Genomic DNA, 25,444 nt, shown 5'->3' with positions numbered 1-25,444 from the left:
CGTGCTACCGCAGGCTGGTTCAAGCACCCTAAATACAACAACGCTGCCGATGCTCGGCCCTTCTCACTGGTGTTACCAACACATTTCTCCTCTCAAACCCCACTTCGGAGCAAGCCAGCCCAGGGCTTGGTCAGCCACAGCCCTGCTCTGCGCTCCAGAACCACTCTGCAGCCAGCACCGTGCTTGAGCAAAGCACCAACCCACAAAGGCTCTTCATGCACTGGAGGCAAGGGAAGGCTTCTGGAAGCAGACTCCTCTCCTGGCTGATCCCACTGTAACCTCTCCAGCAGGGAAGAAACCAGCGTTGGCTTCAGTGGCAGCAGCACCAAACCAACCCCATTCCCAGCTCCGGCCCTGTCCCAGTGTTGTGCGAGGGACGCAAGCAGCAGCCTGGAGAGTCTGACCCTGCATTTTCCTGCTTCTTTGGGCTAGTAAATGACTCCCAGTTGCAAACTACTCGCCTGGTTGAAGGTATTTGTACCGTGCCTGTAAACAGGAGGAGGGCACGCTGCTGCACGCGCACGGTAACTGCCTGCAATCAGGAACCCGAATGGGACTTTGCACTCCGGGAGAGCAGATCAGTACCATGAAATCAACCCTCAAGCTCCAGCAAATCAAGTTTCAGCACAAATATCAAAAGTTCAAGTGGATTAATGAGAAAAAGAATAAAATGAAATAAAAAGTACAGAAATTCAGCCCAAATTCGATGTCCCCTTGAACAGGACAACTCGTGAGAGTGGAAACACAAAGCCCTTCATTCCAGCTGCATCACAGGCAATTCTCACATAAGCTGCTCTTTTCAATCCAAAGAAGCATTTCTCAGATACAAAACCATTCAGCTCACACGTTAGCATTTCAGTTAATGCCCCAGTGTACCGTTCTCATTGAACCATGGCAAAAAAAACCCAAAACAAAGGGAAAGGACAGGGAAACGGCGATGGTATGAAACTCGACTGAATCTTGGCAATATCTTCAGGAGATTAAGAGAACTTCACGTTACTACAGCCCCTGGCCATGCTGCCATCCTGTGCTTCAGAGCCAAGCGAAATGAAACAGGAGCTTTCTTCAGTCTCTTACAAGATTCCAGGAGGACTTCAGGGAAATCCTCTGCTCCTAAGGAGCAGGAACAGTCCAAAAGTAGGGGCCAGCGTGGAGGGACCAAGAGATTCAAAGCTTTATTTTTCTTTCTCTTTTTTAATAAAGTTAACAGTAAAACAGAAGTCACAAGCCTTCCCCTCCCCGAGCTGGTTTCCTCTTCACACAAAAGCACACAAAACAGAGGTCTCCAACCGAGAAAATGAAACTGCTCTAAGTACAATGAGACATGATGAAGGAAAGGAGTCTAAGTATGTCCGTGTTCAAGGGTAAAAGAAGCAGATCAGGTATGTGTGGTGTGGTTTGGGGGCGGTTTTTTAGCCAAATTGGAAAAAGAAATTTCCAGGCCCAGAAGCTGAAAGGGAAAATTGAAGATATTAGCTCTTAGGTACTTTTTTAGGTGGAAAAGGAACATACTCTTTCCAAACAGCACGGGGAAACTCAGCCGTCCCGTCAAGCCATCCGCGCACTCACGTGTCCATAGCTGAGAACGCTTCCACCTACCTTCAAAACTGAAGCCACCTGGCCCACCGAAGAAGGCCTTGAAGATGTTATTTGCATCAAAGTCTACGGGGAAGAAAAGGAAGTTGTGAGCAGAAGTGAAACAGCCCGCTACAGCTTTTCATGGCACACAAACCACTCCTTCACTGAGGGCCCACAAAGCATGCTACAGACAGAAAGGTAAAACCAACCAGCCTGCTCTGAGCACTGCCTAGTAGAAAACAGGCACTCGGAGCAGTTCTGCCATTCAGATGCTTTTTAAGAGCCACTTCATAATTATTACAACTGGGAGGTTTGCTTTATGGGAGAAGGCAGAGTCCAAATGCTCCCATCTTTCTAAAGGCTGGCGTGGTAGAACAGCGTAAGGAACACCTACCTCCCATGTTCAATCCATCCTCTTCTAGATCCTGGCCGCTGTCATAGCGAGCCTTCTTCTTGGGATCTGACAGGATGGTAAAGGCTTCTCCAACCTCCTTAAATTTCTTCTCCTCTTCCTTCTGCACTTCTGCACTTGCCCCACTGTGCCGGTCTAAGGATACAAAAGCAAGCAGGAAAGAAGCTTTTAGTTTCGAGTGTAAATGGAAACCACTGCACATTCCCAACCATGCCACGTGTACTTCAGAGCTGTGGGATCAGAACTCCTATTTGTCCAGAAATCCCCTCTCTCCTATTTATTCCTGCCTCTGAGCGATAGCTGTGCAGGGCACATGCACAGAGCAAGGGATCAAAGCACCAAGAACAGGCTGTTTGTGGATACCTGGATGATGCATTAGTGCTCTTTTCCTGTAAGCCTTCTTGATCTCATCCTCAGAGGCATTTTTGTCCACCCCAAGGATTTTGTAGTAGTCTTTCCGTTTGCTCTTCTTCAGTTCCACCTGTGCGTTCTTTAGAAGCTGCTTGTGTTCTAGAAGGAAGCACAATGCCAAAGGAAAGCCACTTCAGCGGTGAGAACAATCTCCTGCTTTAAAAGAGGCTGAAGATCAACGTGTTGAGGTGAGCTGGGCTGAAGGATTCAAGTGCCCCAAGTAAGCAGCCCACCTGGAATTAGTCATGAATCTGATTAAAGCTTCACTGTCCACTGAAGGCTGTTTCCAACTGCAGGGAAATGTCTCCGTGCTATTAAATGAGTCCTAGACACAACCACCAGCACGAAGGTTACTCTGTCTGCATCATTTCAGGCTACTCAAAAAGCAAGGTGACAGTTGAGAACAAGAACCACAAGCAGATATTGTGAATGTGGGGCACTGCTTCAGCTACAGGGCAAATTATCTTCAGACTGGAAGAGAAAGCAGGTTGTGAACCAGGCATTTCAGAGGGCTTCTGAGAGCTCCTCCAGCAGTGTCCTGCTGGGGCCAAAGGCTGCAAATCGAAGTATCATGTAGGGAAAAAAGGCAGACAAAAGCACCACCAACAAAAAAAGGGAGATAAGGGAAACTTATGCTCACAGGAAGAATGCCAACACACTCACCTTTTGTTTTTTCTGTCTGATAAACCTTTTCATAGTCTCTTACAGCATCTTCATATTGTTCTGTGTCCATGTAACTGTGGAAAGAAACACGGGTGGCCAAGGTGTACTTCCCAGGGAGTATCAAAAGGGGGGTCAGGTACAAGCTTTCTGGCTGGATATGAATTAAGGAAAAGATGTGCACTGGGCTGCAGGAAGAGCAAGCATCAGAGGAACCCCCAGGGGGTCACTGCTCAACTGCCTGGAAGCCCAGACACTCGCTATTAGTGGGCAACCCTGGCACAGGAACCTGTAGCTTGGGCTCCAAGCAGAACCTGCAGGCTCAGTTGGCAGCACAGGTTCTGCTGTACCAATCTGACCATCACTTGACCCAGCTGCAGGAACTGAAAGCAGCCAGCAAGATTCCAAGGGAGCTGGGGCAGAGCTGTGCAGTAGCAGCGCTGGTTGGAAGTGACAGTCTTGGCACCTCAGAGGGATGGGTGCCTGTCTGTTGGCACTGCAGCCTTACTCACATATTAACCACTTACTGTCATTTAGCAGCTACTGAAATGGAGCTTGGGGTTGTACACTAAAACGAATGCACAACTGGAAGGCTGCAGCAGCAGTTTCAGTTCATTTACAAGGCAGGCAGCTTCACACCACAAAGTGAGAAATAATGGGTGATGAGGAAAGCAGCAAATACACCCAGAGTCAGAACAGAGCTCTGGCTGCTTCCCTGGCTGGTGCCAAGTTACAAAGGGAGACACACAGACCTGAATTGCCTCTGTACAACCCCCTCAGCCCCACTGCATGACACTGCAGTATTATCTAGGGCTGGACCCTGCACGGTCCCAGCTGATTTCTCCTGGGCATCCCATTTCAGACCGTGCTTTGTGGGAAGTGGTGAGCAGCTCTGCCCTTCTCAAACAGGCTCTCTGGGACTGAACGTCTTATGTTAGTCTATAAACACAGCAAGTCAGGCTTTAGAACTAATCCTGCCTAAACACAGCAATCAATAGGCAGTGGCAGAACAGGCTACACAGGGCTTCCCCTGCCAGCAGAAGGAAGGGGAATAAATTCAATACCCCTTAAGACAGAACCTTTTATCCAGTTAAGCTTCAGATTTGTTACCCCTGTCACTCAGGGCTGTGGGGAGGAGCTCCCTACCCACAGACATGCTCAGCATGTCCATCACAAAGCTCTACTTACCATTGTGCTCTCCTCAAGTATGCTTTGATATACGTGTCATCCAGTTTCACTGCATTCGTGCAGTCATCTATTGCTTCTTCAAGTTTCCTAAGCTACAATGTCAGACAGAAGTTCAGTGAATCCCAACCAGAACCAAGCCTGCTGAACAGCATCATGACTTCAGGCAAATGAAAGGTGTAAAGAAGCTTGGAAAATCCCACTCTCCTGTGTGTTCCCACCCCCCCCCAGAACACACAGCTTTGTTCCCTAGGGAAAGATTAGAAGCTTAGCTAATGCAATGGTAGAATTATGGGGTGCTTTGGGTCTTCCTGACAACGATCCCAAACCAACTGCTTCTGTGTCCAAACTGATTCCCAGACAGGAAAAGAAACTTGAAAACATTTCAAGGATTTTTGGTTAAAGCACTCTTTGCTTTCAGGCACAGCCATGCAAAGGAGCCATTCCTTCTGCCTCCAGCTCATCCCACTCCCCACGTTTGGAGATCAGCCTCTGTCTCTCCTGACCCAGCTGGGGTGTTGAAAAGCCTCTCGGGTAGAGCAGGCACTGACACAAGAGACAGCTGAGGAAGAAACGTGCCTAGAGAAATGCTAGGGGGGGAACTGGAAGCATTATCAAGTGTCTGACTGCTTCACTGGACAGTGCAGAGCTAAAATGCAGCAGCAAACCTGGGGAAAAAGAAGAGCCCAGGGTTTTTAAATTGGGTCACAGTGGTTTAGATCAAAACCCCAAGAAAGACAGCATGACCTACAAGGGTAAGAAAAATAAAGGAGCTACCTCCTCATTACTGGCAAGGAAACAAATAGGGATCCTTTCTGCTGATTAAGATAAGGCTAAACTATGTCCCTCCTCTCCCTCCCACTCTGTGCATCCCAACTATTTGAGTTTTGTTTCTCTGGGAGTCAGCTCCGTTGGCTGTTTGGAACAGACCCAATCATTGTGCAAGCACAAAAACCTAAAGCGCTGCCCACAGCACCAGAAAGGTCCCGCTGCCCAGCAGCCAGAGAAGCCCATGCTTTCCACAAGAACTGCTCTGCAACTCATGCACTGCATGGCAGGGAACACGATGAGAGCCCTGCCAGCTTCTTACCTTTGAATTAACCGTCCCCCGGTTGCAGTACAGTTTGGCATTGGTTTTTATATTGTTGGGGTCTATCCCTAGTGCCTCTGTGTACAGTTCATATGCTAGTTTGTAGTTTCCATCTTTGAATGCTTTATTCCCATCTTCTTTCTTCGCTTTAAGTGCTTTGGCATTCTGAAAGGAAACACACCCTGGTTAAGGACACTGGGAAACCGGCTCGGGGGGGACCGAGCACCTCATTTTGCTGGGTGAGGGTCCTCAGAATATAATGGTTTTAATTTGGTCTCAGGGACCACTGCAGGATACAAGGTCTCAGCCTTGCTACAGCAGCTTGACAAGCTGCAAGTGTTCTGCCTTTCCCTCCAGGAGAAGTGCTAAGGAACAGTCAGTGCCAGTCACAGGCGCTCTCAAAGGCTGCCTCATTTTTAAGATGAGAACGTGACAATGAAGTAAATTTATGGATTAAAAAAAGGAAACAAAGAACGGGAGGGACCTCAGATTTAGTCAAAGAGCTACAACAGAGGAGCAATGTGAAAGGAGCAGTGTTTAAACAGAAGTCAACCTGTGGGCACCAAGTTCTTCTAGAATACAGTGAGTTTTACTGTTGCTCTATCTGATCGAGGAACAAAGAGTGAAAGGGAGGCAGCCTTCAAAGTGTCAGAGTCTTCTGAGAAAGAGCTTCTAGCAACTCAGCTTTACCTAAAGCAGCAGCTGCTTGGCTTTGGGAAGGACACGTTACTTGCTACTGGAGCTCTGGGGAATGATAATGTTGAGGGAGGGAGAAGGGATTGATCCAGCAGAACCAAATGAGGTGTTAGGGTGAGAAAAAAGAAACCCCTGGTAATTCTGCAGCCCCATCCCCAGTGGCCAAGACTCACACGGCAGGCAAGACATGCTTTCTCGTGGTCAGGAGCCATTCGGAGAGCCTGGACAAAGAACTGCACTGCCTTCTCAATACAGTCCTCATAATACAGGCACAGGCCCCGCACATAGAGAGCGTCCGCGTTCGTCGAGTCCATCCGTAAGATGTCACTGCAACAGACACATGGAAAAGTGAAATGTTTCCCTAGTCCAGTTTCCTGCTGCCCTCCAAAAGCACTCCTCTTCCACTGAGGTATTCAGTTATTTTAGCAAGTCAGAGGGAGAGATGTGCAGGAAGTCTGGCTCAAGCAAGACTGCTGGTTATTAAGAGTCTAAATGCAGGTAAGATGAGCTCTGAAGAGGATAAACCCATGCTCTCTTCTTCCTCAGCACAATTTGCATTAAGGACTCTGTTTCCATATTGCCTCATTCATTTCAGGCTGCAGTCAGGACTCACCACCAGCTGTAACTCCAACACTCACCTTGCTACAGACTGTGCCTCTGGGTAGCGACCCAGTAATGCTAAACACTCAGCCTTGAGGATTTTGAACCGGTGACAAGCAGGAGCAAACTCCAAAGCACGATCCATGCAGAACACAACCTGGTGGGGGGAAAAAGACACACAAACGTGAGCAAAGCACACAGCCCAAAGCCTAACTGGAAAGGCTGCACCGTCACCACCACTGGGATTTCATGTTTGCCTCTGCCCAGGAAGGGAAGTGTGCAAACATCCCTTTCTTCTGCTGCTGGAGACTCACATGCAGGTGTTTTATCTTTTAAAGGGCTTTGGGTGCAAAGGTCCGGGGCACCTACGTTACTGACACAGAGCACTACAAAGATGCAATGGACACCTGTAGAAGGTCCATCCCTTTAACTCTTCTGAAACTGCAGGCCCGATGGGAGCAGCCAAGGCAGACAATTCTGCCCCTGTCTCCTGCATCATAAAGACACTTGGGAAGGACACAAATGCAATAGATGGAGAGACTTTGGGCTGGACAAAACACAAAGTACAGTGCAGGGCCTGATCTTCACTGCTCTGCCTGCAACGGGCAGGGTGATCTAATGGGTCTTTTCCATCCCTGCCTCGCTGGTGGGGACATCTGCACGAGAAGAGGGTCATTGTTCCAGCAAGGTTCATCTGCTTGCCCGGCCCGTGACATCACGGGTGCCAGCTCTGGGAAGCACTGTGCTCCAGACTGCGCCTTCTGGGTGAGGAAGGAGCAGGAGCGGGCTCTCCAGAAACAAAGCTGACATTTCATGCAGGCCTCCCCACTGAAGGGACACAGGAGAGGTGAAGGGACAGATGCAAAAGCCCAGAATATGCAACCCAGGCAGGGCAACCCCTACACATCAAGTTCAGGCTGACCCTACCTCCGATCTGTGCCTCATAACCAGGTGATACAAAGGTGGGATTGACCCTTCCACAATCTTGAGAGCTTAGCCTAAGAGTCAGTGACCTGAACTATGAGCTTAATGCGCCTGACAGTCTCCTTTCTGGGCCAAACTTGGACCTTGTATGCATCCACTGAACAGAAACAGTTGCTCAAGAAGTCAGTTTGGTGCCTTTCAGATTTCCTGCTGTCATTTCTTACTGTATCAGGTGAGTACCAGTGCATCCTGTTGCAGGCTCTGGCAAGAAAGATTTGGAAGCAGCAGTGAGAATGCCCCAGGCAGATGTGCATTCCTCCTTAGTGACCCTCCCTAGAACACTGCCACACAACAGCCTTGGGTTTGTGCTTCAGTTAAAGAGTTGAGAAAGAAGAATCTTGGACATGCACCTTAGGAACAAAGCGCAATCAAATGCTGCTGCTGACAACACCTGTATCAGGAGCCCCTGTAAGAGGCCTACAAGGATGCTGGGGAGGGAATCTTCATCAGGGACTGGAGCAATAGGACAAGGGATGATGGGTTTAAACTGGAATAGGGGAACTTCAGGTTAGATACAAGGAAGTTCTCTACTGTGAGGGTGCTGAGGCACTGGAATGGGCTGCCCAGGGAAGTTGTGAATGCTCCGTTGCTGGCAGGGGTCAAGGCCACGTTGGACAGAGCCCTGGGTGACATGGTCTAGGGTGAGGTGTCCCTGCCAATGGCAGGGGGTTGGAACTTGATGATCCTAATCTCCTTTCCAACCCAAACCAGTTTGTGATTCTATGATTCTATAAACAGCTCATTTGTGGCTCCACTCACCCTGCAAAGCAAACAGTAACAGAGCCATTTTCAGAGCTATGACACAGTCCACAAGACAGCCCTGCTTCAACAGCAGATGTTGTACAGCACCTCCCAGGAGGGCCCAGCTAATGCTAGGCAGGGAAATCAGACATGCATGTGCCTGAACCGGACAGATAAGACACAGAAACAATGGAGTCAACCTCACCTTCCTGAAATCCCGTTTCTCAAAGTCCACCTCAGCTATTTTCTCATACTCCAGCACAGTAGTGGCATTCTTCAGCTGAAAGACAGGAGAACACAGCAAGTGTTGCAGGACAGGCACTGCTCCGAAACGCCATCAAGCAGCATTTATGCAGTGACCATTAAGCACAATCCCTAAACCATCAGAGCAGAAAGTACTGCAGACCACGGAACAATAACACAGATTTATGGGAATACTTCTGCCAACATTAAAATCAGTTTGAAATCAAGTGACCTAACTGGTAGCCCAGGAAAATGTACCCCTGTGAATGAGATACAGAAATGGCAGCAGCCCTCTATCACAAGCCCCCAACATAAGGATGTGGAGCTGCTGGAGTGAGACCAGAGGAGGCCAGGAAGATGCTGCAAGGGCTGGAGCAGGCTGAGAGAGCTGGGCTGGGTCAGCCTGGAGAAGGCTCCTTAAGGGGAGACCTTAGAGCAGCTCCCAGTGCTGTGACTGCACCTTGCATACTGGAAACGAAAGGCTGACCAGCTCAATCCATTCCCTCTGACTGCCCCATTGACTGGGAATAGTTAAACCTTAAGGACCTCTCACCTCCTGCTGCGCCTGGGAATTCTTATGATCCAGTTCTAAAACTCGTTGAAAGCAGCGGCTGGCAGCCATGGCATTCCCTAGGGAAAGATGGCACTTCCCTTCCCGTAGATGGCCCTGAGGAGAGTTAAAAGGGAGTTGCAATAGGTGGGGACAAGGGTATTGAGACATGAGTAAGAAGTCTGACGTTCTCCACGTACCCTTACAAAGCTATCATCCAGTCTGACAGACTGCTGAGCATCTCCCAGTGCTTCTCGGAATCGCCCCAGCATCATGAGTGTGGCAGCTCTGTTACCATAATAACTGGCATTATTAGGACAGGTATCTGGAGGAGGTGTAAAAGCACTCGCTGTTAGTGTCATGCAAGCAGCTACACAACTTGCAGAACATCTTAAAAAGCCCTGGTTGGATTAAAAACTCACCCAACCCTCCCTGTTTTAAAACACCACCAGAGTGGCTTAAGATGACCCACGGTGGTCCAGCAGTTGTTAGGAGCAGCAAGGTGTAAAACTATTGCTCCCCACACTACACACAGGACAAAAGCGTGTGGTGTTCAGCCTGGCAGCACTGCTCACCCTGAGTTAGGGGGAAAGCTGGGCTGGTTTCATGCTAGCTGAAAGGAGAAACAAAGAACTGCTGCAGTCACCCATGCTGGCACCGACCTGCACTCCCCACCTGGTGAAACTGCCCAGGCAAAGAGCCTGCACCCAGCACGTGCTGTGAGAAACCCTGCTGCTATGTCTGCAATCAATAACCAGCTTTGAGTTTCAGATGTGGTATTCAGCAAAGGTTTCTATTCCCAACTCTTCTCACCTATGGCTTTCGTGTAATAGTTGTATGCTTCGTTGTAATCCTTCTTGGCGTAGTACGCGTTTCCTTGTTCCTTGAATGACTCTGCTTCCCTGAAAGGAAGCAAAACACCACGTTTGGGGAGGAACTGAGCACCAGGACAGATTCTGACCACGACTGAGTATTTGATCCCCCAGCAACCTTGCTCAAAATGCTTGTAGCTGGCTGCTGCGAGGTTTCCTCTGTAAACCCTGTGCATGAGAAACCACACACATGCCATCCAGCTGGCTCTGGTCCTTCTTCACTTCACCAGGGCCATGAGTAGGGATACTCGGGGGTGTTACCCCAGCTAATACTACAGGGGCACTGGCTTCCAAGAGCCCAGCAAAACTCCCCAGTACATGGTTAATGAAAGCAGCCTGCTCCTGTCAGGTGCTGCACAAGCTCAGCACTCACTGAAGTCAAGGAACAGAGCGCTGTTTATCTTTCAGTAGTCCCACATACTTAAGAAACAGGGCCAAGAACAATTTCTACATTCAAAAGACAGCTAAATCAAAGAGAGAGAAGGGTGCAGCCTCAAGCAGAAGCTTGGCACTGCCTTGGCAACAGGTCCAGAAATAGTCCTCGCACTCAAGAGCGAGCATTTGCAGAGACAGCTTAGGACATTTAAAAACACACAACATATGGTTTAAAGCAGCATCCCTTAAACTCCTGAAAAGCAAAGTTTCTCCTGAAGGAAACTAAACCCTTCCTGCTCCTCTTCCATTCACCTTCACCTTTGTAGAGAAGCAGTCCGAGAGGGCACTTATACCATGGTGGTGTAGCTCAACTCGGTGCTTTAGTTCGCTCGCTTCCCTCCCTGGACTGTTTAACACATAAAACCTGCGAGGCCGACCCAAAAGCAGCAGCACCCCACTCCAGACTCGCATCGTGCTGCTGGCACCTCACTGCTGCAGCCGAGACACAGCCCCTGTTTGTCCCCTCTCGGCAGCACCCGCGCAACCAGGCAGCGCAGAAGCCGCGGCGGGGAGGAGGCACCCACCACTGAAGGGGAGCAATGTTCAGCAAGCCCACTAGAGAGAGAACAAAGGGAGTTGTGTTGAGACCAGTTCAGATGTTTTTCACCTCGCTCAGCCTTGCCATTGGCCGTTCCCACACAACTGCCTCGTGCACGGGGTTGTTTTGAGGGTGCCAGCGCGGCGTTGCCAGCTGGGGGAACAATGGACACAGGGGTGCCTGCTCCTCACCTTCAGTTTGAGCCTTTGCTGTCAGCTACAGCCCAGCAAGGGAGCAGACACAGCCCTGCTGGAACTCTGCTCTGCCAAAGAGAGGGGAGAGCCCGCAGCGTGTGGCTGGGGGTGTTTGAGGCCTGGGTGCCATCCCTCTGAGCTGGGAGCTGCTGAACCTCCACCCACCCTCACCTTCCTTCCCAGCACCGTGGCCAAGGCAGGTGCCTGCTCTGCAGCCGGCCTCAGAGCCAGCACCCAGCAGCTCCCCGCAGGATCTACAAGGGACAAGTGCCTGTTGGATGGATCCGGGTCACAAGCAGCAGGCCTCGTACTCTGCAGCATTAGAAACGTGCCCAAACACGACCACCTTTTTTCAGTGTTCCCCATCAAACATTCAAAATACGGCGGAAAAACCGATCAGGAACGCTGCAATTCCGGAGCCTTGGCAGGAAGTGCTTGAAAGAGAACTTTATTCTCTTGTTTCTGTAATCATAGATGGAAAGGAAAAACCACAGATCCTATTAAAAGTCCCTTCCCTCAGAAGCTCTCCGTTGTGTAATCCACAGAATGGTGAACAGTACTGATGGCAGAAGTGATCTGCAACCTGCTTAGCACAGCAGCCCCTGATTCACAAGCCTTTTAGCAATTTTACCTGTCATGCTCTGAGGAAGCATCATTTAATAGAGAGAGCTAAAGGGCTGGGTGCCAGAGCATCCTGTCTGCCAACAGACTGCTGGGAAGAGCTGGGAAAATGGGAGAAACAAACAGATACATGGAAAAGCAGCTCTCACAAAGCCCTGGTGTTCTGAGATGCTGCAGAAAACACACACACACACGAATTACTGCTTTCTGGTCAGTTTTATTGGTTTATTGTCCTTTTAATACAGACTGACGCGTCAGCAAGTCACAGTGCCTCAGGTAACACAAGGAGGAAGGAAGTCCACAGGTATTTCCATTGCTCACATGGCTGAAAGCTCAATGGTGACACACGGCTGTGAAGGAAAAAGCTAATTGCCTTTAAAGCACAGAGGCAAAGCCAGTGGCTGGAAAAGCCAGGCTATGGCCTGAGGTCCCAGACCCAGAACAGAAGCATCTCTCCCCACTTGTGCTCCACTGACACAGAAAGCACACAGAGAAAACAGTTCTTGTTTACCACGGCCCCTGGCTCCAACAACAGCAAATGCAGATCTCCTGATATCACTGGTAATTGTTTCAATCCAAACAGATGCTGCAGCCTGAATGAGATCATTCTGCATCTCACACTGATGTAGGCTGCATTCCCCACTTGCTACTTTTGAAACTGAGGAAGAATCGTGCTTTGCTATAAATAGGCCCCAGGCTGAATGGATGGCTTTGTGATGGGACCTCAGTGTCTTCTCAGGGCTTCTCCACGCTGGACGTAGAAGATAGGGAAGAGCTGCACCAAGGACCTCGGGAAGAAGCTGGTCTTTCACTGCTGGCGCGCAGCACGGGCTCACAAGGAGGGAAGTGTTTGGAGGACTTTGCTCCCTGGGAGCTGCTCAATTGTTTTCTCCTCTGTTAGAACACTTGTCAGGACCCCTAATTCTTCAGGTGCCCCAGCCCCTGCCACCTTGAGGAGCTGCTGCCCAGCCGAGCACCCACTGCACGTCCCAGTGCTCCCCGGAGGGCGCAGCGGAGGAGCTTGCTGCCTGCCTGCTGGGAGAAGGAACCATCACAAGGCTCCTTCTATTCCCCGTGCCCTGCTGCAAGCTCAGGCCCTGCTCGCCCCAGCAGAGCCGAGCTGGGAGCTGCAGCCATCCCGCGCACCACTGACACAATCCCACGTTTCCCTCCCTACTTGTGCCTCCTCCTCCTCAGAGCTTCCACACGCGGCCCCCGCTCCAGCGCTGCTCCAGCTCCCAGCGACACACACGCAGCCGTACCCCAATTGCTGTCATCAGAACCGGGGGGGGGGGGGGATCTGCACTAACACACCTCCCGGGTCCGGACGTGCTGGCCCAGAGCCTGTGTGCACAGGCACATGCTCGAAGCAATGCCCCCAGCCCCAGGAACGCAGCGCTGAAGCAGGCGGCAGACTTACTCTCTCCCGACCCTCACTCCTACTTCATTTCCTGCTTCCATTATGAAACGGTGACAAAACCCCCTAAAATAGCGAGGATTTAAGGAAGGCTTCAAAATCCTGTCCTGGCCAAGCAATCCTTTTGGGGATGCTCTGACAAAAGGCACACACCTGCTTTTTCTAAGTGATTCTCTCAGAGGCTTGAATGGGATATGATGCTTTCACCCAGCATTTTGGGGGTTGGAATCCAGGCCAGATTCTCAGCTGTCAGATGTTCCTCAGCTGCTGGGGGTAAAATAAGTTTGATGATCTCAATAGAGCTCACAGCAGGCAGATGTCTAAAGCTTAAAATTAGCTGTCAGATTTGCCACTGGACACACGATCCCCTCCCCTCCCTTCCTGAAGGACTCAGAAGAGGGGCCAAACACTACACGGGGCCACAGGGATACACACAGGACGTTCTTCCTTCTGTGCTTTAAAGGCCGTTCCTCCAGGTTAGGCTTTACACTCTTAAGTGAGGATTCAGAGCAAAGGGAATGTAACTCGATAGATGGATAGACAGAATCTCCCATCAGCAGCGTTTGTGCTTTCTGCCTCTGGTGCAAGAACCGACACAAAATCACACACAACCTCCACTGTGAGCACCCTCTGCAGCACAGCAGCAGGATGCTGACCCTGGCGCAGCAGAGCCCAAGCTGCTGCACAGCACAGATTGCTCTGCACATCAGCACCCCCCACTGCACAAGGAGTGGGTTTACCACTGGCTGCAACAGGGGAATGAAAATGCCGATGTCTACCCACAGGCAGGGAAACCTTCAGCCTGTACATGCTAACATGTGCATGGAGAGTCTAAAAGCCCATCCTGTTCTCTACACACACCCCAGAACACTCCCACTACCAGAGGACAAACTCAAACAGGGAAGACCAAAAGCCACAAGAACCAAATCATGCCACAAGAAATGGAAGGAATGAAGCAAACCCCTGCTTGCGGCAGTGAGAAGAGCCAGAGGAGCCCCCAGCTTCACACAACCCACTTGAATCCCAGCGCTCAGGATGAACCTAATTCACAGCCACAGCCTCATCATTGCTGGCAGGGGCACTCCAGAGCATTTGTGAAACCCCACGGAAGGGTCTAGAACCAGCTGGAGATTGCTGTTTTCCACAGGCGCCTAAATTAAGGAAGCCAGTCAGCTGTAAGGAGTAGATGGTAAACCCACTGCATCCACAACACGCTTCACCCTAAAAAACCATGGCTCATGGTAAAGGAAAAGACTGGAATTGTAGGTACTGTGTAAATTTTTCATACCGTATAAAGCAACCACCTAATGCAGAGTATTCAGACACTGCAAATCCACGGGCACGCAAACAACGAATGTGCAGCTTCTGCTCCTTGTATTATCATAAGATCATAAAGTAATTACATATTAGTTAAAGAGGCTGGGTTCACAGCCTGGGAAACTCAAGTTCCTGTTGACAAGTGGCATGGGAATAGTGGAACCTTCTCCGGGCTATCCCATAACAACCCTTCCCCACCAGCAACGCCTTGAAGCCACCCTGTGAACGCAGAGTAAGGACAGGGCCAGGCTGCAGCTCCTCTCATGCAAAATAGCCTTGGAAAGACTCCTGCTACCCACCAACACCTGATAACGCCCAACATCTGCCCACCTGACTGTGACCCAAAGCCTCAAAGCCTTCCTGGCTTCTGCACCAGTTAGTCTGCGTGGCAAACTTCACGTTCATTGCTCAACTAGAGGTACCAGTGGTTTCCTACTGAGGCATCAACACAGCTGAGGGCTGTGGCTACAGCACCGTGAAGGCAACGGTCAGGGCAGATCATTTCATAATGGTATTTTCCAAGTGAGTGGAGGCATTTCTCCTGCATCCTCCAGCGCTGGGGACGAGAAGAGCCAGCCTTAAGCACGCACATCCGACAGGATCCGGCGCTGCCAGGAGGATGACAAGGAAATTCTCCCTGGCAAAACCCCAGCATCCCAGGGAAAAGCTGTGCCCATGGGTTAGAACCTTTACAATCCATTGAACAAGGTGACTTTCTGGGGGTGGAGCAGCCCCGCTCGTCAGCACTAACAGCACCCTTCCCCAGCAGATAAAATTAACTCAGTTACATCAAACCTTTCCCGTAAGGACCCCCACAATGTACCAGCAGCAGCCGACAGTTACCCTGTGACCACACGCTATTCCTGTACCTCAACCAACCTGTGAGTGAGCTGCCTGGCACGGTCCAGCTGCTGCAGGGCACTAGTTACAACCACTCTGCAAGAGAGCTCTCCACTTGGGCTAACTTAGTGACTTGGATTAACTCCCCGAGAAGGGAACTGTGCGTTTACACAAAGGCCTCAAGTGAAGTAACTGTGTCAGGCTGTACTGTAACGCCTGAACAAAAGCACAGGGCACAGGAGCCCTTGGTGCTGACTTGCAGCAATGATTCAGGAAAGGTTTCCACCTCTTTTTGCTGGGGTTTATAGCCCAGGCACATCCTAAAGGCTGTACGAAACCAGATTCCAGTGTGCGTCTGTGCATGCCCCTTAATGCAGAGCCTGTTCAAGATGGATTATAGACATCAGGCACCCAATTAAGCCTCCAACTACTCTCCTTAGTACAGCGACTGTATCACCCTCATTTACTTGAGATCAGTTGAGCCACAGGAAGGACGAAAGTGGAGGTGAGGTTTGATGCTCAGGACCCCAAGAAGACCTGCCCTGGCTGGCAGAAAGGCATGAGATGAGATACTGAGATTAGATACAAGGAAGAAGCTCTTTACTGTGAGGGTGCTGAGGCCCTGGAACAGGTTACCCAAGGAAGTGGTAAGTGAGTGCCCCATCCCTGGCACTGCTCAAGGCCAGGTTGGACAGAGCCTCGGGTGACATGGTCTGGTGTGAGGTGTCCCTGCCTGTGGCAGGGCGTTGGAACTGGATGATCTTCAGGTCCTTTCCTTAAGGTTGGCTGTGCAAGGCCTACACTTTCTGAGCCACCAGAAGGAATAACTGGAAGTAGAATATTCATTTGCTACCCACGCGTTTCTCTTTTAGCAAGATAAAGGAGTAATATCCCAACAACAACAGAGGAAATGCTGTGAAGGCACCTAACTAAAGCACTGCGTGGTAACAACCGCAAACTACAGCACCAGCTTCAGGATGCCAAGAAAAGCCCAGCTGTGTGAGCCCGTGCTCCTCAGAGCTGAACCTTCCCTCAGAGCAGGGCAAGGACCCAACGCTGCCCATGAATCCTGCTTGGCCTGGTCCAAGATCATCCCACTCACAAAGGGTTTCCTGTGCCCATCGCTTCTGCAGTGGAGCTTGGGAAGGAGGAAGGAAGGAAGGGCAACGTTAGAGGTCACTCCCAGGAGTAAAAACACCCAAAGATGGTTTTACCATTCCAGACGCTGGGTTTAAATAGCCCAGGGCAAGGAATGAGCTGCCCATCACCAGGGCTTTCCCAGCTTTACAGCCCCAGCATTGGTCCGTGTTCCACGTCCGACACCCAGGTGCCTCTTCAGCAACATCTAATTTAACTCCTCAGAATGACATCACCGGGAAGCAGCTCCGAGTGCTGACAGTAACCTCAGGCCACCAATATGCTTGTGAAAACACTGCTCCTCAGAGGGCACTTTCAGTTTTGTTTCATCCTTTCAACTCCATCCGCCGGATCGTTTTCTAGAGCAATGGCCTCCCTTTGTACAGAAATAGCTCTCTCCTCCCCAGTTCCCCAGGAGATAACCAACTGCCTGCATGAGATGCTGCAGAACCAGGCATGGACCTTCCCCCCATCGCTGCCTGTGGAGGCTGCGACACCGCTGGGAACCGGCTGCCTTGCTCCAGAGGGAAGGTTGGGATCCCAGCACCGCCGGGCTCAGCGCCTGCTGCCCGCTCCCCTGGGCAAGGGGCACCAGGCCACGCTGAAGAAGCACTCGCATTGTGGTGATCGGCTCAGAGCAGGGCTCTGCCCGGTCACCTGCAACTGAGATCCTCTCCTTACCCCCAGCGAGAGAGTGAGAACTGCCGTGTGTGGATTCCAAATGGTGCCAGGGACAGGGGAACCGGGTGTGATGGAGCAGGAGCTTGAAGCTTCTTCCCTCCTCCGCAGCAACGGGACAAAGCTGCCTCCGGAGCGGCTCCCGACAGGAACATGTCACAGCTGCGCTTCCAGGACCCCCGAGCTCCGGCTCCAGCACAGGGACACGTCCTAACCCCGGCGCACACCGGCACCGGGAGCTCGCACACGGGAGGCGCAGCCGAGCCCCCCCCCAAAGCCACCCCTCGCCCTGCAGCGCGCGGCGGGGCCCAGCCCCGGGCGGGAGCAGCGGCCACCGCTTCCCTGCGAGCCCCGGGGAGCGGCCTTGGCCCGCGGGGCAGGCACCGGCCGCAGCCCCGAGCCCCGCTGGCGCTGCCCCCTCCGCGGAGGAGGCCGCAGGGACCCGGCGCGCTCCCTGCCCCGTGCGGGAACTGCTCCCCCGCGCCCAGGCCCCGGGCACCGCCGCCCCGGGCCTCACCCGCTCCCCGCAGCCCGGGGCTCCCCCCCGGCTCCCCTGAGCCGCACCGGGAGCACGGACCCCGCGCCCGCGGCTCCCCGCTCTACCTGCGGGTCTCCTCCTCGCTCTCGGGCTCGCCGGGTCCCTCGGGCGCCGCCATGATCACATCGCACTCGGCCACCGCCGCCATCTTACCGCCGGGCCGGGCTGCGACTGGCGGCGGCGCGGGGGCGGGCGCTGCGCCGGAAGGGGCGGGGTTTCGGCGCACAACGGCAGCGGCGCGGGGCGGCGCCGCGGGTCCGCCCGTCCGCTAGGGGGGGCGCTGTAGCCCCGCCCGGTGGCGCCGGGCCCCTTCCGCCGCCGCCTCACAGACGGCGGCCCCGTAGGCCCCGGCCCGGCCCGGGAGCGCCCGGTCCCCGCGGGCCGGCAGCAGCGGGGAGGCGGCATGGGGAAGAGCTGCAAGGTGGTGGTGTGCGGGCAGGCGTCGGTGGGGAAAACCTCCATCCTGGAGCAGCTCCTGTACGGGAACCATGTGGTCGGTGAGTCCGCGGGGAGCGGGACGGACCGGGCGGGGCGGGGGGGCACCGGGAGGGGTCGGGGCCGGGGCCGCTCCCCACGGCCGCCGCTCGTTTCCCCGGCAAGGCTCCGAGATGATCGAGACGCAGGAGGACATTTACGTGGGCTCCATCGAGACGGACCGCGGGGTGCGGGAGCAGGTCCGCTTCTATGACACGCGGGGCCTGCGGGACGGGCTGGAGCTGCCCAAGCACTGCTTCTCGTGCACGGACGGCTACGTGCTGGTCTACAGCACGGACAGCAGGGAGTCCTTCAAGCGGGTGGAGCTGCTCAAGAAGGAGATCGACAAGTGCAAAGACAAGAAAGAGGTGAGCGCCCCGCGGGCTGCGGGCTGGCAGCGGCTGCCCTTGCTCGCTGCCGCCGCCAGGGCCTTGGTACGCGGGCGGAGTGGGAGTCGTTGGGGTTGTAACGTAGGGATGCTTTACTCAGCGCTGAGGAGCGTGGGGGATCGCCCCTCTAAAACCGTGCCCGCCCTTCCTTTGCCACTCAGTTCGTTTATATTCCATATAATGATCGCCTAAACATGGGATCGCTTCACGCCTCATACATATGCAAATACCGTCTAGTATTATAATTAGTTTTTGTCCCTTTGGTGCGCCTGTGCAGTGCCTCCCAGTGGTGGTCGTTAGGGGGTCGTGAGGATGAAGGCCTGTAGTTCCTCTTCATCACCGCGAGTAACCTCTTGCTTTCACGCAGACTCAATGGGGTTTTGGCTCCTGTGCAGACCTCAGGTTCGGTACAAGCCAGTTTTATGTATCTTAAAGCAGAAGCATGTCAAGTTTGTAGATTTTGTTACTCTGGCTATCTTATGTTCCTTTTCTTTCTAAAGCTACTGTTTGAACAAGAACGTCTTAAATATTAAGCTATGAATCTTACCTACTGCAATTCTCCCTAGCAGCTGTAACTCCTGCAATTCTGCTTCACCGTTCTAGCAACTTTGACTCCTACTGTTCTGCTTCACCAAGCACAGCGACTGCTTAAGCAAGCAGGCACAATGTTAACCCTTTATTTCCAGTGTCAGACTCTCTCCTGCTTGTCACAGGGACACGGTCCTTGGGCTCAGGCTGCTGGCCTGGGATGCTTCTGAGGGTACAAGCGCTCAACAGGGCCTGCTGGTTTGAGACACACAGCCCCCAGCAGGAGGGGAGGCTGCCAGGTGGGAAATGTGCTTGAAAGGACGTTGGCATGGAGCAGGGATTAACTGCAGGGCCCGGCAGCGAGGGTCTCCAGGGCAGAGCCAGGCAGCACCATTCAGCTCTGCCTTTGGTATCTGCAGGGATTGTTCTCACCCTTTCTGAACAGGTCACCATCGTGGTGCTGGGCAACAAGTGTGACCTGCAGGAACAGCGCCGCGTGGACCACGACACAGCCCAGCACTGGGCCAAGGGAGAGAAGGTGAAGCTGTGGGAGGTGTCCGTGGCCGACCGGCGCACGCTGATCGAGCCCTTCATCTACCTGGCCAGTAAGATGACACAGCCACAAAGCAAGTCTGCTTTCCCCCTGAGCCGCAAGAACAAGGGCAGTGGGTCCATGGATGGCTGAGCCTTGTTTTCCCTTCACTGCCACTGCCACCTCCTCTCCTGCACCCCCTTCTTCCCTCTTACATACCTGCTGCTGAGCCTGCTTGGTGTCACGGAGCCTGCGGGAAGCGCAGTGGCACAAGGAACATGCATCCCAGGGCTGGGGATGGCCATTGAGGATGAGAGGGGAGCCATCTCCCTGCACTGGGACAAGGCCTGCTCTCTGCACATCCCTCCCATGCAGGTGTTGGAGGCGGCACAGGAAAGCCAGGCTTCACGGAGGGATGCTCCGTGGGTACCATAGGCTGCTGAGGGAGCAGAGCACGGGGCTGGCCGGCAGGTGGGGATAGCAGCCGGCCTGAGGACACAATCCCCTCCCTTGAGCTGCTCTGGTTTGTTGTGCTGTTACCATGTGAGAAGAGCCCGTTTGCTGGCCCTGCCTCCGGCTCCACCCCAGCCAGCTCGGTGGTGGTCCCCGGCAGATCGCCACTTACCCGGCAGTTCCCACTGCTCCTTGACGTGCAGGACTGTTCAGGCATCCTGCCCAGTGGGTGCCCAGTGCAGGGCAAGATGCTGTTCCCGATGGCAGGGTGCTCACATCCACCACACTGCACGCTGAGTGCAGACTCAGTCATGACCTTGGCGAAGCTGGGACTGTGCTTTGCCTGCACACCCTGGTGCTTGGGGCTCTCACTGCCCATCCCTCACGGTGCTCACTCACCTCAGAACCACCACAAGACAAGGCAAAGGTGGCCTGGTCCTGCCCAGCAACACGTGTTCCCTTTGGCGAGGGTGGATGGAGGGAAACACCAGTGACAAGAGCACGCTGGCTTGTTTGTACTTGTTCCTTTTATTGACTGAGTAACACAATAAAGCCATGAGCTTCAGTTATCAAAATATTTTCCTTTTTTTTTTTTTCCCCAACAGTTATAGTACATCAAAAAAATATACAATGAACATTACAGGAGGGGTACTGGCCAAGTCCCTAGAGTCTGCTTATTCCATCTGGGGGTGGGGGGCTTTGTTTGTTTGAATCAAACTGTTCACATCACTCCAAGGTTATGTACAGAGGGGCACACGGTATCGAGCGCTATGGACTATGCCCTACAACCTAGTACAGCATATGCTAAGTCAAAGGCAGTAAATGCTTTGGATAGCACAGGAGCAGGGGGCTGGGGGGGGTTGGGGACACGGTCGAAGGGGGGGGTTCTCATTGCAGTATTATTGTTATTAGAAGGAATGGCTTTCAAGGGTTAAAGTGCCAAGTAGAGGAGTGTATCAGGACTCCACTGGGGGGGGGGGGTGTGACTGAGCAGGCGCTGCTGGCTCCAGCACAGGCCTGTTAGAGAGCAAAAGGTAGGGGAACGACCCCCCCAGTGTCCAATGGCTCCTGCAGGCTGGAGGGCACCGATGGGGCCGTGCTGTCCCCCTCTGCTGCAGCCAGGGCTGATGGGGACCAGCCTGGGGCAGAGCCTGGGGAGGTGAGCAGGGGAGGGCTGGAGCCACGGCCTGCTTGGCACTGCGATGCGGTGGGAGCCATGTCCTCCCTCCTGCCCTGCGGGCTGCACGTGTCCCCTGGGCTGTGCGACCATCTCCTGTCTCTGCCAGGGCCTGTGCTGCTGGAGCCTTCCTCGAGCCACATCTCCCATCACCGCTGTAAGAGCTCGTGGTTGTCTCTACCCCCAACCTTCCATTCAAGCTCGCTCTTCTCTGGTGCCCTCTCCGCTCTCCTCCTCCTCTGGTGTGGAGAGTTGTCCTGAGCAGATGAATCCATACCCAGGGGCTCCCTCGTGCTCCTGTCCTCCGTGGCAGGGTGCAGTGGCACCAGGGCTCAGTGCTGCCCATGGCAGATGCAGGTGCACAGCTCCTTGCTCCCTGTGCATGTTTCCTGCCCTCGTGCGAAGCTCCAGCTCTGGGCAGCAGAAGCACCGCAGCCCCTTGAGTTACCCGTTGGCCGGTTCCCATTCACTTCCCATTGCTGGGACCCGTCCTGAGCATCAGTGGAGGAAAGATCCTGAAATCCAGACATTGCTCCTGGCCAGGGTGTCGGATGCACGTTTTGTGCGTGTGGGTTCCCAGGTGCACAGACCCACCTGCCTCTTCCCATGGGGCCACAGCAGAGACCTGAGCCATCACCCCGGGCCAGGGCACGGGGAGGGAATCACCTGCACGGAGCTGCACCGTGGTGGTTCTGCTCTGGGTGCACAGTCAGCATCAGCACCAAGGTAAACGCAGAGCGAGGGCGAGCTGCTCCCCTGGATTGCATAGATGGGGTGGGTTTCACTCCAGCCTTGGGGCTGTTTGGGTTGCAACTTTCCTGCATATTTCCGTTTGCAGCAGCGTGCCGGGAACCCGGAGCCGCGGGTCCAGCTCCAAACCACGTCACCCACCGCTGGGCTTTGTGAGCACAGTGAAAAGCAGAGCTACGGCTTCGGGGTCCCTCCGGAGCCCAGATTCCTGCAGGCTACGATGGGAGCATCACCGGGTGCCGCCTGCTCCTTTGTACCTGATTGTCCGGGCTGCTGGGGACAGCTTGGGGTTTGGGAATCATCCGTAACTCCCTGGAAGCTCCTAATGGGAACGGGGTTGGAAGGCAGCAGCGTTGCCTTTCACTGGAGAACCAAAAGTGCTTTAGGGACATTCACTCAGCCTCACAGCATCTCCCGGGAGGTAGGGGCAGGGCTGTCCCCCGCGGGTGGGACAGAGGCAAAGAGCTGGTGCTGAGCACCGGGACCCGCACACGCTCCGTGCTTCCCGGGGCCGGGCAATGTGCTTTCCAAGGGATGAGGCGCCGGCCCTGGGCATCAGCTATTGCTCTTGGAGTGAAGATACGGGCGGTGGAGCCGGTGCCCGCCACAGCGATGGCTCTTTGGCTGGTGGGACGTGAAGTTCGGGGTGTAGGAGGCTGGTGGGCATCACGGAACGCCCCCAGCCAGCACAGGCAAGTGCGGGGCTGGTGAGGGCACAGCCAGCCCTGCCCGAGGGGGGAACTGCCAACTTCCCACTTGTGCTGGGGTTTTTCATCCAGTAAGAGCTGGGCTGAGGCTCCCCTCGCAGCTCCCTTCCTGCTGCGCTGGCCAGAGGGATGCTCCTTCCCTCGGGGACCAGCCGGCTCCTCCTCTTCCAGCCTGGTAACTGGGAAGGGGATGAACACGAAGCCAGCGAGCCCCTCGGCCACGCAATGGTCCCGGTGACCCGGGCACCCTCCTCTCCTGTGCTCAGCCTTGGGAAGGGCTCCTCTGTTGTGCGCCCAGCACGGGCAGGGGAGCGGCGGGGACGCGCGGCGGGGCCGGCTGGGCTCTGCCGGGGCATCGGCTCCGAGCAGGAGCCCGCTGGAAGCGAAGGAGAAGCCGGGGTCGGTGTCTACGACTACGTTTTCCCACCAGCTGGAAGAGCAGCGGTCCCGGGGCGGCCCCGCCGCGCAGCCACGGCCCCGCAGCGGCGGCTCTCAGTAGGGTGCGAAGACGATGGGGCCCGGCGTGGGGCGAACCGGGGCCGGCGGCGTGCGGAAAAGGGCTGGTCCGAGGAGCGGCGCTTGGAAGAGCGCGGTGGCGGCCGCGGGGCGCAGCGCCAGGGGCCCGGGCATGGCGCACACGGCGGCCGCGGCCAGCGGGCTCGGCAGGAACCGCGTTGCCAGCGTCTTGGTGAGGTGCTTCTGCAGGGCCAGCTTGGACTGCGGGCAGGGACGGCACATCACCGTGAGCCCCCGGCCCCCCGGCCCACCGCGGCTCTCAGCTCGGTCTCTGCGGTGAATGCAACCCCTGTCCCAGCTCCATCCCACGGCTCCGGCCCTTTGGCTCGGCTGCTCCCGGGTCAGAGCACACCGGGATGCTCCAGCTGTGACCCTGGGCAGGTCCCCAGCCCCATCCACCGCGGCTCTCAGCTCGGTCTGAATGCAGGTGAATGCAGCCCCGTTTCCCTGTCCCAGCTCCATCCCACAGCTCCGGCCCTTTGGCTCAGCTGCTCCTGGGTCAGAGCACACCGGGATGCTCCAGCTGTGACCCTGGGAAGGCTCCCAGCCCCATCCCGCTGGCTCAGAGACCTGCCCTGGCCTTTGCACACACTGGGCTCTTCCCTGCATCAGTGCCCTGACTTCTGCTAAGCTCTGGATCTGAGCAAGCAAACACTTGGGCTTGGTTTAACCGAGCTGTGCCAGCGCCCAGCCAGGAACCATGAAACAATCACAAGTGCTGCTGCCAGAGGGCTCCCAAGCTATTCCCAAGCTTTCCTTTTCCTGAAGACCTTTCCCACCACTACAGCCAGCCAAGGGGAGCAGCTGAGGTGTGATTATGGGAACTGAGGCTTTAGGAAAAGCAGCCCCTGTGTCTCTTATTGCAAGCAATGGCAACCGATGGTTCGGAGAGCAAACCAAGCAGGTCACTGCAGGGAGACAGATACCTTGAGAATACTCACTGCGAGGGCAGCGTTCTTCTGCAGCTTGTTATAGGGGCTGTACTTGGGCTTGGGTGGCTTCCCTGCCAGCCTGTCTTTGTGCCTCCGGCTGCTCATGTGCTGGGAGAGGAGAACAACCGGGTCACCCAGAGCCAGGATGAGGGCAGACCCATGGCACTGCATGGGACCCATGAGGGATGCGCATCACCTTGCAGGGGACAGTGAGGAACCCACCCCTGAGCCCTGGGGTCTGTATCCTGCACCCGGTGTCCCCGCATTCCCATGGGAAAGGCTCACCCAGGCCTGGCATCCTCACCTGTTTGAGCTGCGTCTCCGAGTTGACGTAGATCTCGCACACCTGGCAGTGAAACGCCTTGTTCTGGATGTTGATGCTGCCCTTGTTCCCGATCCGCTTGGACTTGTGCCCTGCCCGGGAGAGGAGCTTGCCTCGGCCTCGCCGCATCTGGGCGCCGTGACCCTCCAGCATGGACTTGTGCTTGGCACCTGGGCGGCAGAGGGGACACTCGGCAAACCCCGGCCAGGCAAACAAACCCGCGTGCCCCACGGGTGCCCCCCAACCAAGCCACCCCACAGCGCTGCGCCCTCCCCAGTGCCCCCCAACCTATCCCCAGCAGCACTTGCAGGCAGAGGAGCCTGGCCTCGTGCCGGGGATGCAGCCGCCCATTCCCAAACCCTGCCAGGCTCCATAGCCAGCTGCGCTCCGCAGGCAGCCCAGAGATGCTCCGCTTCCCAGAGACCCCCCTCCAATGCCAGCCCTTCGGAGAAGCTGCTATGTGGAGCGTGTGCTGGAGCCTGGCGCCTGTCCCCGGGCGTTAGCACAGGCTGGAGCTGTCGCCCACTGTGCTGCAGCATCTGAGCTGCGCCCAAGGTCAGAGAGGATCCGGCCGCAGAGCCAGGAATAGCTCAGTGGGGTGATGGGAAGGGGGGAAGGAGGGACCTGAGATCCCCACACGCCATGGACGGGGCGCCCTGTCCTGGGAATGGCAGCAAAGGGCTGCGTAATTCAAGGCTCCGCTAATTCATTCTGTTTCTCAAGGCGTTAAGCAAGGAGCCCGGGTGCATGGGATGGGTGCGGAGCAGCTCGGCCCTGCAAACTGCTGCTTTGCTTGTTCTTTACCCAAATCAGCTCCTGAATTCGTAACTGGAGCTGACAGAAGCAAAAGGGCACGGCTGCAGCTCAGCCATGGCGCGTCCTGAGCTGACCCCGGTGCTCAGCGCTGCTGCCGTGCACAGGGAGGCC

The 25,444-nt window shown here is 54.7% G+C and overlaps 3 protein-coding genes across 3 annotated transcripts in view; 1 reads left to right on the top strand and 2 right to left on the bottom strand.

Annotated features, from left to right (window-relative positions):
* Nucleotides 1-1,150: 1,150 nt before the first annotated feature.
* Nucleotides 1,151-17,957, bottom strand: DNAJC7 (DnaJ heat shock protein family (Hsp40) member C7). Its single transcript, XM_061477427.1, has 14 exons — nt 17,803-17,957; nt 9,964-10,052; nt 9,351-9,475; nt 9,154-9,267; nt 8,563-8,637; nt 6,671-6,789; nt 6,206-6,359; nt 5,337-5,501; nt 4,250-4,341; nt 3,065-3,138; nt 2,354-2,500; nt 1,973-2,125; nt 1,600-1,662; nt 1,151-1,450 (listed from the first exon to the last, which is right to left on the bottom strand). The coding sequence occupies exons 1-14, from the start codon at nt 17,883-17,885 to the stop codon at nt 1,413-1,415; spliced, it is 1,491 nt and encodes a 496-aa protein (XP_061333411.1). The 5' UTR covers nt 17,886-17,957; the 3' UTR covers nt 1,151-1,412.
* A 116-nt stretch (nt 17,958-18,073) lies between these two features.
* On the top strand, nt 18,074-20,688 carry NKIRAS2 (NFKB inhibitor interacting Ras like 2). Its single transcript, XM_061477590.1, has 3 exons — nt 18,074-18,234; nt 18,338-18,579; nt 19,574-20,688. Exons 1-3 carry the CDS (start codon nt 18,141-18,143, stop codon nt 19,811-19,813), a joined length of 576 nt encoding a protein of 191 aa, XP_061333574.1. The 5' UTR covers nt 18,074-18,140; the 3' UTR covers nt 19,814-20,688.
* Nucleotides 20,689-23,239: 2,551 nt separating this feature from the next.
* LOC133281774 (zinc finger protein 385C-like) overlaps nt 23,240-25,444 on the bottom strand; it is a 58,174-nt gene continuing 55,969 nt past the window's right edge. Inside the window, exons 7-9 of the mRNA XM_061477589.1 lie at nt 24,500-24,687; nt 24,190-24,303; nt 23,240-23,464 (exon numbers count right to left, since the gene is read on the bottom strand). Coding sequence (XP_061333573.1) covers nt 23,240-23,464; nt 24,190-24,303; nt 24,500-24,687 — 527 coding nt within the window. The remainder of the gene's footprint in view (nt 23,465-24,189; nt 24,304-24,499; nt 24,688-25,444) is intronic.

The sequence above is a fragment of the Pezoporus flaviventris genome, unplaced genomic scaffold (assembly GCF_033815535.1).
Source record: "Pezoporus flaviventris isolate CSIRO_AGI_PZ_B2104156 unplaced genomic scaffold, CSIRO_AGI_Pfla_v1 ptg000107l, whole genome shotgun sequence".
NCBI lineage: Eukaryota > Metazoa > Chordata > Aves > Psittaciformes > Psittacidae > Pezoporus > Pezoporus flaviventris.
This window is presented reverse-complemented; position numbering and strand designations above follow the sequence as displayed.